The sequence below is a fragment of the Sphaeramia orbicularis genome, chromosome 8, assembly GCF_902148855.1.
Source record: "Sphaeramia orbicularis chromosome 8, fSphaOr1.1, whole genome shotgun sequence".
Taxonomy (NCBI): Eukaryota; Metazoa; Chordata; class Actinopteri; order Kurtiformes; family Apogonidae; genus Sphaeramia; species Sphaeramia orbicularis.
This window is the reverse complement of record NC_043964.1, coordinates 1,193,637-1,211,566: the sequence shown is the minus strand read 5'-3', so window position 1 is coordinate 1,211,566 and position 17,930 is coordinate 1,193,637. Positions and strand designations below refer to the sequence as shown.

At 37.1% G+C, this 17,930-nt stretch overlaps 1 protein-coding gene, 1 long non-coding RNA gene and 1 pseudogene across 2 annotated transcripts; 1 reads left to right on the top strand and 2 right to left on the bottom strand.

Moving 5' to 3' along the window:
- Positions 1 to 1,658: 1,658 nt before the first annotated feature.
- LOC115423380 (protein-lysine N-methyltransferase EEF2KMT) lies at positions 1,659 to 6,448 on the top strand. The gene is made up of 8 exons (XM_030140143.1): positions 1,659 to 1,809; positions 3,154 to 3,216; positions 3,298 to 3,378; positions 3,474 to 3,575; positions 4,538 to 4,671; positions 5,275 to 5,510; positions 5,607 to 5,744; positions 6,307 to 6,448. The coding sequence occupies exons 1-8, from the start codon at positions 1,681 to 1,683 to the stop codon at positions 6,408 to 6,410; spliced, it is 987 nt and encodes a 328-aa protein (XP_029996003.1). The 5' UTR covers positions 1,659 to 1,680; the 3' UTR covers positions 6,411 to 6,448.
- Positions 6,412 to 7,169, bottom strand: LOC115423381 (uncharacterized). The gene is made up of 2 exons (XR_003935960.1): positions 6,594 to 7,169; positions 6,412 to 6,546 (listed from the first exon to the last, which is right to left on the bottom strand). It is a non-coding gene; the product is annotated as an uncharacterized LOC115423381 (long non-coding RNA).
- A 702-nt stretch (positions 7,170 to 7,871) lies between these two features.
- On the bottom strand, positions 7,872 to 17,278 carry LOC115424972 (chitobiosyldiphosphodolichol beta-mannosyltransferase-like; annotated as a pseudogene).
- Between the last annotated feature and the right edge of the window lie 652 nt (positions 17,279 to 17,930).

Here is a 17,930-nt window from a genome sequence, read left to right as displayed (position 1 = left end):
TGCTCAGTGTGCTTGAATTAATTGAGGGCTTGAACTTGGTGATGTTATTTAAATGATAGGTTGTGTATTTTATCCTAAACTATGGTCGAACTGGCCTCCTTATAATAAATAAATAAATAAATAAATAAATAAATAAATAAATAAAATTCAAAAAGAGAAGTGATGCTACATTTAATTTTTTAACTTCACTTTAACTTTGCAGAAATATGTCTCAAAACACAGCCATCAAAGAAAATGCAAAACAAGACAAATAATTCCTTTAAAAAAAAAAAAAAAAAAAAAAGACCATAAATAAGCATCAATAAAAGTGGGACAAAAACTACACCCATTCAATTTCTGAACCACTTATTCCTTGTGAGGTCCACAGAGTGTATAAAACCTTACAAATATGTTTACAGAACTAAACTATTCATATATTCAATTATTAATCATTCACATCATATGTAATAATGCACCTTTTATGACTTTATAATGCTGTTTTTGTGCAGGATATTATAGCTTTGATTATATGTTCACACTAGTGGTGTGTTGTAAGAAGTTTTACTGAGGTATAGAAGTAATTGGAAGCAGCTGTACTTGATGTTTTCATCCAGTGAAATCAAACCTCAAAATGTGATTGTGATAAAAAATGAAAGATAGAAGACTTTCCTTATTGACTTGAGTGTCAGCTTTCCTTTTTTAAGTCAATAAATCATCACCAAGCTGAAAAAAGTCTAAATGAGTACAGCATAAATACACTTAAATTCAGCAGTGACATGGATCCAAAGGTATATTATATAAAAACAAAACACTGCCAAGGATTTTACTCTCACTTTGTAAGATTTTACTTCACATACTTTACTGAATTTTCCTGATAATACCTGAAAACCTTTTAATTGTAAATGATTTCACTGTATGTATTGATACATTTACTGGACACTTATTTATACAGTATCTTTATTTCACATATTAACTGTAAAAAAATAATAGTAAAAATGTGTTCTGCCCACTTACCTGTGATGAGTCAGTTGATGGTGAGTGAGGAGTTGTCCCAACTGTTAACAGATTTATCTCCTTCTGCAGTGACACAGCAAGAAAAGGGCGGGACAAAACTCCAACAGACCGAAAAGAACAAAAACATCCTGCTAATCAGACACTTCATCAACCAAACACCACTTCTATTTACAGTTAGCACCTAAAGAACACATATAGATAGATTATTGTTATGTGTATTTTATTGAGTGGCATTAAATCAGCAAGACACGTCATCATCCATGAAACACAAAATATTTATTTTTTGGAAGCAGGTCTGCAAATGATGATTATTTTCATTGCTGAGTAATCTGTTGTTTTCTTGATTCAATTATTTGTTGTTTAAAATATAAAATGTCAGAAAACTTTGTTCAGTGTTTCCCAAAACCAAATATGTCTTGTCTTGTTATAACTTAAATATATTCTGTTTAAACCAGAAAATTATCACAAAAAATGGAATAAGGGAATATGGACTTTGTCTTCTTAAAAAAAAAACAATAACATAATTTATGAAAATAACCGTAGATTAATTTAATTAAAACGGATTATTCCAGCTCTATATTAAACTACATGAAATTAACAATGATAGCGTATAACAAACAAAACTACACTACCCAGAAGGTTATACGACCGCGCTGCCTTCTGGGTAGACCGGAAGTAAACAAACACATGTTGAAGATGAGCACCGAGCAGCAGAACCGAACCTCAGACAGAACCAGGGGAGAAAACCCGGATATTTTACGGGATTTTCAGACGCCTTTCTTCGCTATGAGTCGTCTGGCCTCTTTTCCCTGGACGGTGAGAAAAAGAAAAGATTATTAAGACATTTGAAAAGAAAGAAGGAACTGTGAGAAATGTGTAGTTTTCTGCTGGACCTGGACCTGGACCTGGACCTGGACCTGTTCTGGTTTGGTCTGGAAGTAGAGAAAAAATATGTACATGTATTTTTTATATATATATTTTTTCAAAATCAAACCATTAAAATATGAGTCAAACCTAAGTCCAAGACTCCCACTCAGGCAGATGAAAGTCTTTCTTTCATTAGAATAAATGTGTCACATCTTCAGTGTCTCTGGGATCATCTAGTCCAGATTCCAACAGTCTATAGTGGTTTTGGATCTGAACCTGGTCTGATGTGGTCTAGATGTGAAACAATAGTGAAATGTCCATTTTCTTTAAAGTTATAGTTTAATAGACAGAATTAGACCTGGTCCAGTGTATCTATAGTCTAATGGGTTTAGATCTGGATCTGGTCTAATGGGTTTAGATCTGGATCTGGTCTAATGGGTTTAGATCTGGATCTGGTCTAATGGGTTTAGATCTGGATCTGGTCTCATGGGTTTAGATCTGGATCTGGTCTAATGGGTTTAGATCTGGACTAATGGGTTTAGATCTGGATCTGGTCTAATGGGTTTAGATCTGGATCTGGTCTAATGGGTTTAGATCTGGATCTGGTCTCATGGGTTTAGATCTGGATCTGGTCTAATGGGTTTAGATCTGGATCTGGTCTAATGGGTTTAGATCTGGATCTGGTCTAATGGGTTTAGATCTGGATCTGGTCTCATGGGTTTAGATCTGGATCTGGTCTAATGGGTTTAGATCTGGATCTGGTCTAATGGGTTTAGATCTGGATCTGGTCTAATGGGTTTAGATCTGGATCTGGTCTCATGGGTTTAGATCTGGATCTGGTCTAATGGGTTTAGATCTGGACTAATGGGTTTAGATCTGGATCTGGTCTAATGGGTTTAGATCTGGATCTGGTCTAATGGGTTTAGATCTGGATCTGGTCTCATGGGTTTAGATCTGGATCTGGTCTAATGGGTTTAGATCTGGATCTGGTCTAATGGGTTTAGATCTGGATCTGGTCTAATGGGTTTAGATCTGGATCTGGTCTCATGGGTTTAGATCTGGATCTGGTCTAATGGGTTTAGATCTGGACTAATGGGTTTAGATCTGGATCTGGTCTAATGGGTTTAGATCTGGATCTGGTCTAATGGGTTTAGATCTGGATCTGGTCTAATGGGTTTCGATCCTTTTTATTCCATTTGAAGCCATTCACATATAAACTGACACACATTTCAAAACTGAAACACAGCAGAATGGACGTAGACACTTGAATCTAACCATTTCCTTCTTTTACAGTTTGTTGAAAAAGACCTTGAATGCAACAAATCCTCAGAAGTAATTTCAGAAATATTGAAACAGGTAAGTTCTGGTTCCAGTTAGTCATAGAAACAGCTCTAAGTCCTAATAAAGACTAATGTGTGGTTTTTTGGCTGTTTTCAGACGTGTTTTCATCCTCTGTGCAGGAAGTTTCCTCCGTCGGTTAAATACAGGAGGTTGTTCATCTCAGAGCTCATCAGACGGGTCGGATATTCATATTAACAATATTAATAACATAATATTTTAGAGTTTCATATCCTGTGTAAAATCAGTCTTCAGTTTGTTGTGTTTCTTCACAGCTGGAGGCGGCAGACTGTGATCCTCTGGATGAGCTGTACGATGCTCTGGCTGAGGTTTTAGGAGCTGAGGAGGACACAGAGTGTTACAAAACCTACTTACTGGTACAAACCTGTCTGCTACAAATACTACTACTATTACTACTACTATTAGTAGTAGCATTATAAAACATTTTTTTCAGTATTTTGTGATAGTTTTGTACAGTCTTTTTTTTGCAAGTGTTTTTGCTGGTAAATAGATTTTCATTGTTCCAGTGACAGAAAAGATCCTTTCTATTCTATTCTATTCTATTCTATTCTATTCTATTCTATTCTATTCTATTCTATTCTATTCATAAATCATAAATGAATGCTGTTCCTGAAGTTTTTGACCTGTGGTGAGTTTTCTTTCTTTCTCCGTGCATTTGGAAGTAGGTGAGTTATGTCAGAACCTTCTACTTAGAACGACAACAAAAGGAGCTTCTTGTAACTGTCAAACATTATATAGATATATGATTCTAGTCTGTTTATTGAAATTTATGGATATTTTTTTGCAGATACATGAGAGAAAAGCTAAAAGTTTAAGTTATGATGAACGGCACCGTTTCCTTTCTTGTCTGTCTGTTTAAGGGTAAATGTAGCTCAATGTTGGCTGGGATACCTTATCAAAAAAGTTATATATTATTGTATCCAACTAATTCCATAAATTACATACTTATTGTAAAGTAAATTTGCCTTTTTAGGCAAAAATATTATTTTCCAGGAACAAGGCTATTCTACTTTGTTGAAAGTCACTTCATCCAGTGTGATAAGAATTAATGACAGTATACCCAAATACTTTCATGACTATTTGTGTGGATTCAGTCTAAAATTTTCCTCCTTAATGTAAATAAACTTTTGGATTCAGTCAAATATAATGTCGGTTCTATTCTATTTTTTTCTTTCCTTTTCTTTTTTCTAAGGAGAGCTTGAACACAGTCCTCCACTACCAGATATGCAGTCGAGATTCCCACATTTGGGGAATGAGCATATTCTGTTCTGTTCTCTTTTCTTCTCTGACTTTAACTGATTGTATCTTTGTTCCTCAGCCGTGTGGTGCAGCTGTCAGCCTGTCGGAGAGCGTGGCTCTGATCTCAGGGGGAACCACCGGTCTGGTCACATGGGAGGCCGCCCTCCACCTGACAGAGTGGGCTCTGGACCACCAGCAGACCTTCAGGGGCCGGTATCAGCAAAACCAGAACCAGAACCTCACACAGCGCACACACTGTTTTATGCACAAAGGCGGCCAAAATGATTAAAACTCTTTGCATATTTAAGAGGTTCCATTTGTTCACTGTTCATTAAAATACCCATAAAATGAATGAAATATCTGCAAAGTCATTAGAGCTGAAACCATTAATCGACTCAAAGTGATTAAAAAAAAAAAAAAATCATTCAACCTCAGTTCTCCTGAATCTTCAGCTTTGTTTCCTTCATTTCTCTGCTGTTAAACATTGGTTCCACTGTTGTGTTTCACACGGATGCTTATTGTGACGCACAAAGAAGCTTCAATTCAGGAAAACTGACATAGAATATTTCCCTTCAATCAAGCTGAGTCAATTAATCGAATCATGAATTTTTGCATTCGCTTCAAACACCTAATCAATTAATCGTTTCAGCTCTAAAAGTCATTATTATTATGTTCTATAAACCATAGAATATCAGAGTACCAGTTTATTATTCCTCAGTAAAGTTGAAATATCTGCCGTATCGCTGTAATGAGGACAGTTGTTTTCCATGTTCGTCCTGAACTCAGTGTCTCATCTCCTGCTCCGTCGTCTTTCAGGACTGTTCTGGAGCTGGGCAGCGGTGTGGGTTTGACCGGCATCGCCATCTGTCGATCCTGTCAACCGTCCACGTACGTGTTCAGTGACTGTCACCCCACCGTCCTGCAGAAGCTCAGAGACAACGTGGATCTGAACGGACTGGACGAGCAGACGGTCCGAGTGGAGGAACTGGACTGGTCTACGGTGACGGACGAGCAGCTGAGGGCGTTCGGAGCAGATACGGTCATCGCTGCAGGTCAGAGTCGATCCCTTTTCACTTCTTTTGGACGTAGACTAACCCTCTTTGTCTGTCGTCTTCTCACCTCGTTGGGTTTTCTCCGTCTTTTGGCAGATGTCGTCTATGACCCGGACATCGTGGTCAGTCTGGTGGAGCTGCTGTCCAGGGTCCTGAAGGGTTCGTCTCCTGACGTCCTGATCTGCTCCACTGTTAGAAACCCAGACACCTACAGCAGCTTCAAACAGCAGCTGGGTGAGGAAGGGTCTGAGCCACATCTGTCACAACTAGAACTCATTTTAGACACGCAAATAAAACGGAACTCAAGATGAAAACAAAAATTTGTAAAAAAAAAATCCCCCAAAAAACAAAGTATTTTAAGCACAACAAATACAGTCACGGAAAAAAATTCTTAGACCAGCCCTTGTTTTCTCCCATTTCTTGTTCATTTTAATGCCTGGTAAAACTAAAGGTCCATTTGTTTGGACAAGTATAATGATACCAACAAAAATAGCTCATAATAGTTTAATCTCAAAGCTGATATTTACCCATTTTCCATGGTTTTCACTGGAAATAAACTCACTTCATATCTCTATAATCCAATGAATTGGCATCTTTGGCAGAACTTCACAGCGCTTCATTCTAAACACCGTAATGATAATTTTAGGTATTTTTTTAATATTTCAAAGTAAAAATACCTCATATGGACTCTTTAATGTTTCAGTAAGATGCTGTTAATCTGTCTGTTGAATACTGAGATGCTCTTTACTGTCTGTCTAATCTTATCTGACTTCTCTTGTTTCTTGTTTTTTAACAGAAAACGCAGGAATCAGCCATCATGTGATCACAGATCCAGTCCGACATGTGTTTCCTTACAACCGAGTCTCCGTTATAGAAATGATCAAACTGTACATAAAATGACTAAACTGTAGAACAATAAAGATTTATTTACAAATGTACATCAGTATCACATAGTTTTTTATACATTCAAGTGCTCTGATGGAGGAAAAACATCTGGAATGAAGAGTTTTGTACATTTGACCACCTTAACCTCAACCTAAGCCTTTAATTTTAGCCGTAGCAGTCAGCAGACATTGTTAAGACTTTAATTTACCCAGAATTCACTGCAGTACAAACCTGTTTTAAAGAGTCAGAAACTAAAAAATGAAAGTTTGGACATGAAATTCTCCCCAGATAGAAAAATAAACTTCATCTTTAAATGACATTTCTTTCCTTAAACAGGCTCGGAATATCAGTAACATTAATGTTTATTAATCCCACCACATACTGTCAAGTTTTCCTTTTCAGTTACTAAGACAACCGATCTTTGTCAATTCTTCACATAAGCTCACTCATTTCTTTAACCATTTTGAACCATGATTAATTTTAACCCATAAAGACCTAAAAACATCCCTGGCGACCAAAACCACTACTGATATAAATGTTTTAATACCTGTTGATCCACTAATCTTATCAATACATGTCAATAATTGCTGTAGAATCCAGTTTATCATCTTTTCATGTCATCAGATATGATCCATTTCACTGGAGAAATATCCAATCTTACCAAGTTGTTTTTCCTCATTTCTAGTCAAGAATATCTCACTTAAAATAAGACATAATCGCCTAAAGAGCAACTTTTCAGTGAGATGTAGAATTATTTTTAGACAATAGATCTGGAAAATCTTATTTCAAAGAAATCTTACCAAGATAATTTTCACTTGTTCCCTGGCAGATTTTTTTGCTTAATTCAAGATTTTTTTTTGCTTAATTCAAGCAAAAAATCTGCCAATGGAACTTTTCAAGATCAATTGTCTAAAAATCAGTTCTTATATCTCACTGAAAAGTTACTCTTTAGATGATTCTGTCTTATTTTAAGTGTGATGACATATTTTGACTAGAAATGAGAAAAATACATTTGGTAAGATTTGGATTTTTCCAGTGTTGGACATTCAGAGTTTCTATAGTTACCATGGAAACACCGTCATCTTCTACAACACTGATTTATTAGTAAAACCCATGGAGTTGGATCGATAACAGTGGATGGACACACTGGGTTGAAGTTGCTGATTAAGTCGCTTTTTCCTCAGTTTTCTCTGTTTTGATATAAAAACCACTGAATTTACTCTGAGTTATAATGAACATCAACGCAATCAGTGAATTTAATATTGGAAAATACTCGACTGTCACTGAAAAATGCAAAATGAAGAGGATAATATTGTAATAAATGGGGATAAAATTCATTTGGAAGTTGTCACATAATAGTTGTGGGTCTTTAGGGTTAATATTAAAATATGATGTGTGTGCAGGTACATTCGGTGAGTTCTGGGCTTTTACAGTCTGTCACATCCTGTCTGTTCTGTGGAAACCCTCCACTCTCCATACTTTCTTCTTCAGTAACTTCCCTATCATTTCTGTCTCTGTCTATAATAAAACTGTACCTACATCAGACCCAGCCTTCCCTCTTCATTTCACTGACTGCGGATCAGAGGCAGGACGTTCTGGTCCCAGTTGTCGTCCCAGCGCTGCCCCCTGCTGGCTCGGAGGTTCCTCCTGAACGAGCCCAGTCTGCCGTCTGAACTGGGGAAATCTGACAGAAGAGACTGGAGACGGTGACAGACGGAGGTCAAACCGCAGATTCAGAAAACAGCTGACAGAAACAGGACAGAAACAGGACAGAAACAGGACAGAAAGGGCTAAACTCTGACCTGGAGCTGATCCACCAGCTGCTGCCAGTCTCTGAAGACCGACCGTTCTCCTCGTGTTTGCACCAGCTCATGTAAACTGAAGAAAACAGAAGAGTCAGATTAGACCAGGGTTCAGTTTTGGCCCACGGACCGTATGTAGACACCCCTGGATCAGATCAGATCATGATACGTTCTCATGTTTAAATATAACAGACTCAAACTGAGAGTCGTTTGAGGCACTTGCTTTTCGTAATCTGCTCGTAAATATAATTTTTTTCTCACTATTTATTGTTAAAATGTGTGTGTTATTTGTGTTTAACAGTGTGATCTTATGACTGTGTTTTGTATTTGTGGCCAAGGCTCCCTTGTAAAAGAGCTTCTTAATCTCAATGGGATTTTTTCCTGGTCAAATAAAGTTAATAGATAAATAACTAAGTAAAGTAAATAAATAAATAAATCCATATCCAGTGCTCACCAGTTGAAGTTGATGGCACAGACGGGTAAACAGCAGCCGAACATGTCGACCACCTTCATGGGTAAATCCAACCCACTGGACGACATGTGGAGACAAACGCCGGAGGTCTGACGAACCTGAAGGACAAACACAGACGCACACACTGAAGACAGGTTTGACTATGTCCAAAAGAAACAACAGGTTCAGGTCTGGTCTGAAAAATCTGAACAAAAATGAAACAAAACTACAATAAAAACAGACCAGAACTAAAACAGCACATCAGAGAAATAATCTGTGCATTCATGTGTCCATTTCCTTGACTTTTTATTCATTATTTTGTAGATTTCTGTCCACTTTGTTTATTTTATGTTCATTTCCTGATGATTTTATTCAAGTTGTTCATTTGTGTCTATTTCCTTGACTTTTTTTTGTTAATTTGTAGATTTTATTAATTATTTTGTTAATTTTCTGTCCACTTTCTTGATGTTTTGTTTATTTTCCTGATTATTTTTATTGATTTTTTCATCTCCAGTATGATTTCTATCACTTGTGATGCAAAGGTTGATGCACTTTGCAAGATTCACATGAAATTGATATTACTGTTGATTTTAGTGCGTTCACTGTTTATGCGTTCAGTCACGTGTATTCTATCTGTGATTGCCATCGAGTTCATCTTCTCCTGAAAATGTTACTTCTCCTTAGTGTCCAGACTTTAGGGACACGTGTGCAGTGGAAGCGGTGACGTCGTTTGACTTTTACCCAATAAGACGGGATAGTCCTGGGCCTCCAGCCACGGAGTACAGATCTGTACGTGTTGGAAACGCAGAGAGTCGATCAGTTTCCTGTAGTGTTCCTTCTGAGGACCTTTACCTGCTCAGACAAGAGAGGAAGGCCTTTGAAAACACCTTCATTTACACATGGATGCAAACAAACAAACACACAAACAAACAGGCGGTGAAGAATCTACATCTGAAGGTAAAAACTGTAAGGTTTCTTTACAGAGGCCTGATCCACGCACATGACGTTAGAACTGGACTGTGAGGGGGCTTCAAAAAGTTCATGGAAACAGAAGCTAGCTTTGACGTGGTTTAAATCACATGGTCCTCAGTTTGACACAGATGGACTTAAAGGGTGGCATCAGCGCTTACAGAAGTGTAGTAACCTAAACGGAGCGTATGTTGAAAGATAAACATCATTACTTAAACTTCTATTATTTTCTTTCCTTTTTGTCTTGTAATATTTCTTACATCTGTATATTTGGTGTTGTGCTGCTACTGGAACCTTCATTTCTGTGAGGGTTCTGCCCAAGGCACCAGTAAAGCTCTATCTAATCTAATGTAATCTAATCTAATGTAATCTAATCTACTCTAATCTAATCTATTCTAATGTAATGTAATGCAATCTAATGTAATGTAATGTAATCGAATCGAATGTAATGTAAAGTAATCTAATGTAATCTAGTCTAATCTAGAGCTGCAACCAATTAATCAATTAGGAATTTGAAGTGAATGCAAACATTCCTGATTCCATTAATCGACTCGAATTAATTGAAGGGAAATATTCTGTGTCAGTTTTCCTGAATTGAAGCTTCTTTGTGCGTCACAATAAGCGTCCGTGTGAAACACAACAGTGGAACCAATGTTTAACAGCAGAGAAATGAAGGAAACAAAGCTGAAGATTCAGGAGAACTGTGGTTGAATGATTTTTTTGGATCACTTTGAGTCGATTAATCAGTTTCACCTCTAATCTAATCTAATCTAATCTAATCTAATCTAATCTATTACATCTCAGAGACTAATTGACATTTTTAGCTCCTTTTCAGATCATAGACGACTCCAACTCATAATTTCAAATTAAACTAATATTTTCTGGTCTCAGCTCCACCCAATAGTGTCTGTTGCCTCTAAAACTCTGTTAAATAGAGTGAAAAATATTTAAGTAATTCATTAAATATTAAAGGCACTGTCGGTCAGTGAGGATCTGACCTGTGATGACGCAGACTAAAGACGGTAACGGAGCTCCTCCTTTGACCACAGCTTCATATTCTGTAATAAAAACACAAACACATTCAACATGAGAAGCTGTGACACAGATGGGATGTTTTTGGGTTCAGTTTCAGATCAGAGTCTCACCTTTAAGAGCCTTCAGGAGGATGGAGAAATCTTCATCCTCTGAGGAGAAACAGAAGTTTGATTATATAAAAATCTGAAAATATCACATGAAAATCGAGAGTAAAAACACATGGTCGTGTACTTTCCATTCATGTTGACATAAAACACTTTATAATTTCACTTTACAACGCAGAATTAAAGTCAGGGAGGCACCAACTGTACAATTCTTTGCTGATATTCATAGTTGAAATAACATTTTGGCCAGTTGCTGATGCAGATGTTGCTTACTGTTTCTATATTCTGTTGTTATTTATCCCCCATTAACTAAGAATTCTTTAATACAAATAAAAACATAAGTACAATTTTACCACATTATGTTTGAATGAACACATTTTCAATCATAGAAATACAACTTCTATCAAACTTCTGTCAGTTTTTGATGTGAATAAGTGTGTCTTCATGTCCAAATATGGTCACTTAACTCACGTCCTTCCCAGAGTTTTCCAGAACTTCTTTATGTTGTCTTCTGTTATTCACAATTATCCTACACGATACTCAATCTTCCTTTCTGCTGAACTTCTGTCAGTATTCTTTAAAATATGGTGGACCAAATCTGTGGAATAATCTACGACCTGAACTTCAAACAACATCTTTATCATCATTTAAAAAGCATCTGAAAAGGACTGGAATTTATGAAAAAATGTCAGGCTGTATATCATCTGATGATTTGTAATTTGATTTGTATTTCCATTGTTTTTACTTTAAATTATTATTTCAGTTACATTGTATTTTTAATTTTTTTTTTCTTCCTGTGTATTGTTTATTTCCAGGGCAGTATTCACATAAGTCTTTTGTGGCTTCAATCCTCTCCTGCACAATGATGTTACTTGTTTGAATGTTTTTTTTTCTCTTGCTGCAAATCTTGCATGCACATAAATACAAACAAAAAAAACATACACACATGAAAAAAACCTTAATAAAACATGACTGAAATATCCAAATAAATCTGTACATTATTTTGTCCTTTTAGATGGAACCCAACCACAGAACACTCATCTCCTTCTACTGTGTGTGTCACATGACCAGTGCTTCCTCTCACCTGTCCAGCTGGTGCTGCTGATCAGCAGAGCCGGTCGATCCGTCCTCAAAGTCACCGAGTCATCATCGACATGTCGAACTGAGAAGGCGGTCTGTTCAACGTCCTTCACATCAGCCCTGAAAACACAGACAGACTGCAGTTAAACCTCAGGCTGTGAAGTAGAAGAAAACACAAAAACTATGTTCACTATGCAGGGAAAAGTCGCTAAAATCTGACTTTTTGCCCATATGTGACCCATATCTGATGTTTTAAAAGTGAATCTGACGTCTTCAAATGTGGCTTCAGTCTGAACCGTCGTGTTTCATTTCACTTTTACGTCACTCAAATACATCCCATTTCTCCACTGTGTTCTGCTCTATCAGGGTGGACGTCAGTACGAGGTCAGAACTGGATCACAGGTGCAGCTTCTGACAGTTCAGGAGGTTTGAGGGTTTGGGTTTCCACTTCTGAACATTTCTACAGGACACACAAACCCAGGGATGATCCGGTTCAGGTGAGTTCCTCTCATGTTTCCACTGACCCCGTGTGTTGGAACTGAGGATAAGTGTCGGCCAGTCTCCTGAACAGCTGGTGCTGCTGTTTCAGCGGCGTCTCTCTGAAGACGGAGGCCGGTCGGTCATACAGAGTCGTCGCCCTGGAGACGACAAACACAATGGAACATCTTCATTCACCCTGTAGCTCTAAGACACATCCACACGGAAAGATCATTTCTGTTTACAGACGGTACATTTACAAACTAAAAGGAACAGTCAGTGTCAGAAACATACAATTCCAGATTTTAACAATTTGTAGCAGATTTCTCAACAGATTCCAGCTTCAGTAGAAAGAACTGCAGGAACAGGATGTGGGTCCATAAATATTCTATAGAATTAACTGCATTTTATCAGTAAAGTTAGAAACAAACACTTTGTCTCCTGTTATTTCTGACAAAGTTTTATTCTGATTGAAAGCTTGTATGTAAACACATGAAATAGAATAGAATAGAATAGAATAGAATAGACTTTGTTGTCATTGTGTGGTCGATGAAATTAAGAGTAATATGAATAAAATCAAAACAAAACAAAAAAAAAGTCAGAAAATAAGAATAGAGCGAATACAAAATTACAAAAGCTAAAAAGATTTTTTTTTTAAATAGAATACAAAATTTTACAAAAAGTAAAATAAGAATAGAACTGAAACTAGAAATAAAAAAATAGACATAAAATATGAGTGGACACAATATTAACAGTATGTACATCTATGAACTCAAGTTCTTATGAAACTGGTGCATTTATGTTTGAGTAAATATTGAATAAATATTGCATTGTTGTAAGAACAGAGGATTATTGCACGACTAATTGCACATAATTCACATTACACAGGGTTATTATTCGATCATTTCAGTAGTTTTTTTTGGATTCTATAATCTAGATGATTCCAGTCAAATGGAAGGAACCTTGTCCATGTCACAGCTGGAATCAAACACTGGAGTTTGTTCTTTGACATGATACATAAAACCAGATCCCACCTGATTCCCCAGTTTTTCTGCAGGTCGTCCTTCATGGCGTTGGTAACACACAGGTTGTGAGTCGCCAGAGGTCCAAAGAAGTGTTCGTACCTGAGGAAGAGGACAGGAGGAGAAACATCTAAAAAACACACTCATATAAAACATACAAAGCTGAGGAGTAAAAAACAAGTTGTGTATTTTTGTGTCATTGAACGCCTCATCACTGACCACTTCGCCAGTCGGACCACAGGGTGTTTGAGGCCGAGGCTCAGGGACATGATGGTGTAGCCGTAGTTGTGCCAGTCGATGATAAATCTGCTGCCACGGAGGACGCACACGAACCACGCCACAGCGATGCCCGGTAAGCCAGGAGGATTCTGGGAAATAAGAACTAATGTCAGTCTGAAGCTGCAGAGCGACGTCAGTGAGAATCAGATACGATTATAATTATTGTTATGTCGTCTTCATTAAGACGTGACCTCAACAAAAACAACAACAACAACAACAACAACAACAATAATAATAATAATAATAATAATGAAGGCCAGTGAAGGAGTGGGTGAACCACATGTATAGTTTACCATTTCATTTCTTTAAACAAACACTCAGACTTTGTTTAACTCAGGCAGCACTTGGACAAACATACTGGCTCCATGTTTCTGTGATGTAAAACATAAATCTACCCACCACTACCCCCAAAAATATGCGAAAAAAGAAAAGAGTTCAACTATGCTTACAATTCAGACTAACTGACGACTTGTGCTCATCGTATTTACAAACTCTTTTGGCACAGGTGAAAAAAGTTCACACTTAAGCATATTTTACCAATAAAACCTCATCCAGATGTGTGAATTTGTGAACAAAAATATACAAATGTGAATTTAGTTTGTCCAAAAACACTGAAACATAAAACATTTCCTCCTGAATCAGTCATGTAACTCATACCTGCATCAGAATAAAGGACTGCAGCTCCATCCTCAGCAGCACAAACAGCAGCTGCAGACACTGAGTCATCACCTTCGTCACATACGTGAGGATTTTTGGTCCGACTAGAAAACGCAGACGATGGTAGAAAAATATTTAGTTAAAATCCCCAACTCTGCACTCAAAGGTTACAGTTTAGGGAGGTTTCAAGTTGTTGTAAACATCTTTAAAATTTATATTTAAATGTTTTAGACTTTTCTGCCTTTTCTTTTGCCTTTTTTAATTGCTCTGGTGTGTTGCATATTGCTGCTGTAAACTGTTACATTTCCCCATGGTGGGATCAACAAAGTCTTTTCTTATTTTATTTTATCTTATCTCTTATTAAACTTTAAGGGTATAGGTCATATTGAAAAACAGAATAATCTGACAAAAAAATCCAACTTTAGAACTCAGAGATATTTACCTCGGACACCTCTCACTTCTGCAATAGGAAGAATCTTTATTTTCTCCTCTCTCAGCACGTCTGGATGAGGTTTACTGTCTGAAAAGAGAAACATTCACATCTGTAGATGATGAGGCGTTCACTGTCAGTATATTTCCATCATTCTGGGTTTTTACGACGCGCAAATGAGGCATCATCAGCTGCCTTAAGCTTTTTACTCTCCTAACTGTATGATGGATAAAATAATCAGTTTAAAAACAATCAGAATATATGATAAAATTACTAAAATCCTACATTTATTTTTTCAGCTTAAACAGAAAACACTTGCTAGAAAATCTTATTTTTTGAGACACATATTAGGACTGGGCTACATGGCAAAGAAAAAAAAATGTAATCATGATTTTAAAAAAATCTAATTGGCTGATGATGATAATTACCATAGTACATGTCAAATCCTTGTTTCTTTACAGTTTAAAACACAGTTTTTTGGTCCTGAGCTAATGCTGAATAAAAATGACTATTTTTAGTTGTGAAATAAAAAAAAACCACATACTGAGATGAAAATAATGTAAAAGACATGTCTATAATTTTGTGGTGTCATGCTTGGTGTAGTTCATTTTATCAACTAAAGAAAAGTGGATCAATCTGAGTTCATATTCACCAACATGTAAATGACAAACGAGATGGATAATTAATAATAATAAATAAACCATAAAACCGAAACTTAAAACATATACCTTTAATCATAAGTATCACAACAAATAAAATTATACTGTGATACGAATAATTATCGTTCCATCATATTTTACTACATCCTAAACATTCATGTACTTTTATCTCCTTTTTATTCCTTTCATATTTTGGTGTGTGTAATGGGAGATACTGTTGATGGGTTTATATGTAGTTTGGGTCTTACATATTACACCCTGTATAGTTCAGTCTCTATTTGTTTATGTTTATTTCTGGCAGAATTGTTGCGCAGTGGTGATACAACCAGTATAAAGGTGCTCTGACTAGTTATCCTTTGTTCTCTAATTTAATGTGACAGATAACTGATGAAGGAAATATATTTGATTATGGATCTGACACTGAAAGTAAGGAAAGGGCAGGACTAGATAAGTCTGTCCCTTCTCAAACTGTGTTTATGAGTTAATTCATATGTACACTTATGTTAAATTGTAAAATGTATTGTATTTCATTACTTTTTTCTGTGATTAATGAGCATTGATGGGTGCATATGTAACTGACTTCTTCATTTTATTTTTACCTCCACCAAGGAGGTTATGTTTTTGTTTGTTTGTGTTCAAGATAACTTGAAAAGTTCAGGACGGATTTTCATGAAATTTTCAGGGAATGTTGATACTGGCACAAGGAAGAAATGATTAAATTTTGGTGGTGATGGGGGGGGCAGACCTGCCTTGGCGGAGGTCTGTGCTCTCTGAGTGCTTTTCTAGTTTTTTTCTTTTTTACTTCAAAGTTTGAGACAAATAAATGAATAATAACTTGTTTTGATCCTGATCAACTGACTGAACAGTCTGAGTCTGACAGTTCAGAGTTTGTTCACTTTACTTTCTGAAATGTTCTCATCGTCTTTCCATAGGATTTATTCACAGTAACGACTCTTCAGAACTTCACTGGTCTGATCCTTTGCAGGTCTGTAAAGCTCTGATTGGTTCAGGACCAAAATCCATCAGTGACCTCCTGACCCACTATGAACCCCCCAGACTCCTCAGGTCATCTGGATCCGGTCTGCTGTCAGCTCCAGGGTCAGATCCAGACCTGCAGAAGCTGTGTTCAGCTTCTATGTTCCTCATGTGTGGAACAAACTCCAGAAAACCTCAGACCATCTGAAACCCTCAGTTTATTTAAGTCCAGCTCACAGACCCTCCTGTTCTCAGCTGCATTTGAACAGTTTTATTCTTTTAAGCTTTAAGTTTTTATCTGTTTTGTCTCTTTACCTAATTTTGTTTTGTTTGTTTCTCTCTTGCCTACACTTTGTATTGCTTCTGCTGTAATACTTTTCCTGTTTTAAGTAAAGCACTTGGAAGTGTCTTGTACATGGAATGTGCTACAGAAATAAACCTGCCTCTCCTTTTCCTCCTCCTCGTACTTCCCTTCATTTCACGGGCTCAGATAAAACCGCTGCCTCTGTCGGACCTTTGTTTGAATGTAAAATGATGACATCTCACCTACAAATCCAACAAAAGTTACTTCATATCCGTGTTTGCTGAGTGATAAAGCGTGATACTGCATCCGAGGACTGCGGCCGATGTCCCCCAGCACCAGCACACACACCCTCCGCTCCGTCCCACCGTCCCTCCGCCGCAGCCACAGCGGCACCAGGCCGGCCACGGCGCTCAGACACACCGCGGCCCCCGTTCCAGCCCCACCAGGGCACCGGAAGAACAGAAACAGCCCACAAATGAGGCCTAACCCTGCGCACACAGCCGCACAGGCACAGCGCGGCGCCATGTTTGTTTTTGGTTTGTGATGACGCGGCTCAGTGGAGGGGGCGGGGCTTCCTATTTAAAGGGACCGCAGACCAAATGATGCGTTCAAGGACAAGCAATGTGCGAAAATGAGGCATTTAAAGTATCAGGGGTTTTATGAACGATATTTTTCATTATCACATCAAGACCTGGTTTTACAGCTGTGTACTTAATATTTTCAATAAAAATTGGTGTTTTATGACAAATGATCTTTATTTGCATTCATCAAAGCAGCCTTTAAACTTGTAAACTCAATGTTGGTGTTGTGCTTGTGTCAGCTTAACTTTACAGCAGAGAAACTCATCATGTTACAACCAGAGAAATAATTTAACCCTCTGGTATCCGGGTGCGCCTTTTACACACACTTTGCACTTCGTTTTAAAAAACTTCATATTACTTTTCACAGTTTAAATAAGGTTAGAATTCAAAAGTTCTTCATTTTTGCATGATTCAAAATTCTGTCCACCAACTCAAATGTGCACATTGTAAACAAAAGAAAATGACCAGACTATCATCTGTCTGCCAAGTGTGCAGAAAACGCACTAATTCTAACATTTGATCTGTATGATTAGGACTGAGCTGGATTTACAAAAATAAAATCAAATTAGAGCAGAAAAATAAATCAGTATATAATATTTAATAGTTGGATTTATAGGTGTGCATTTTATGCACACTTGGTGACAGATGCTAGTATTTTTTAACATTTGACCTAGCACCAAAAATAATAATGTAAATTAACCAATGTTGGA

What these genes read in the sequence shown, in the direction of transcription:
- LOC115423380 (XM_030140143.1), top strand. Translation starts at nt 1,681, where the DNA reads ATGTTGAAGATGAGCACCGAGCAGCAGAACCGAACCTCAGACAGAACC. An exon ending in TTTCAGAAATATTGAAACAG is followed by an intron (nt 3,217 to 3,297) that starts GTAAGTTCTGGT and finishes GGCTGTTTTCAG; the next exon opens with ACGTGTTTTCATCCTCTGTG. An exon ending in AGATACGGTCATCGCTGCAG is followed by an intron (nt 5,511 to 5,606) that starts GTCAGAGTCGAT and finishes GTCTTTTGGCAG; the next exon opens with ATGTCGTCTATGACCCGGAC.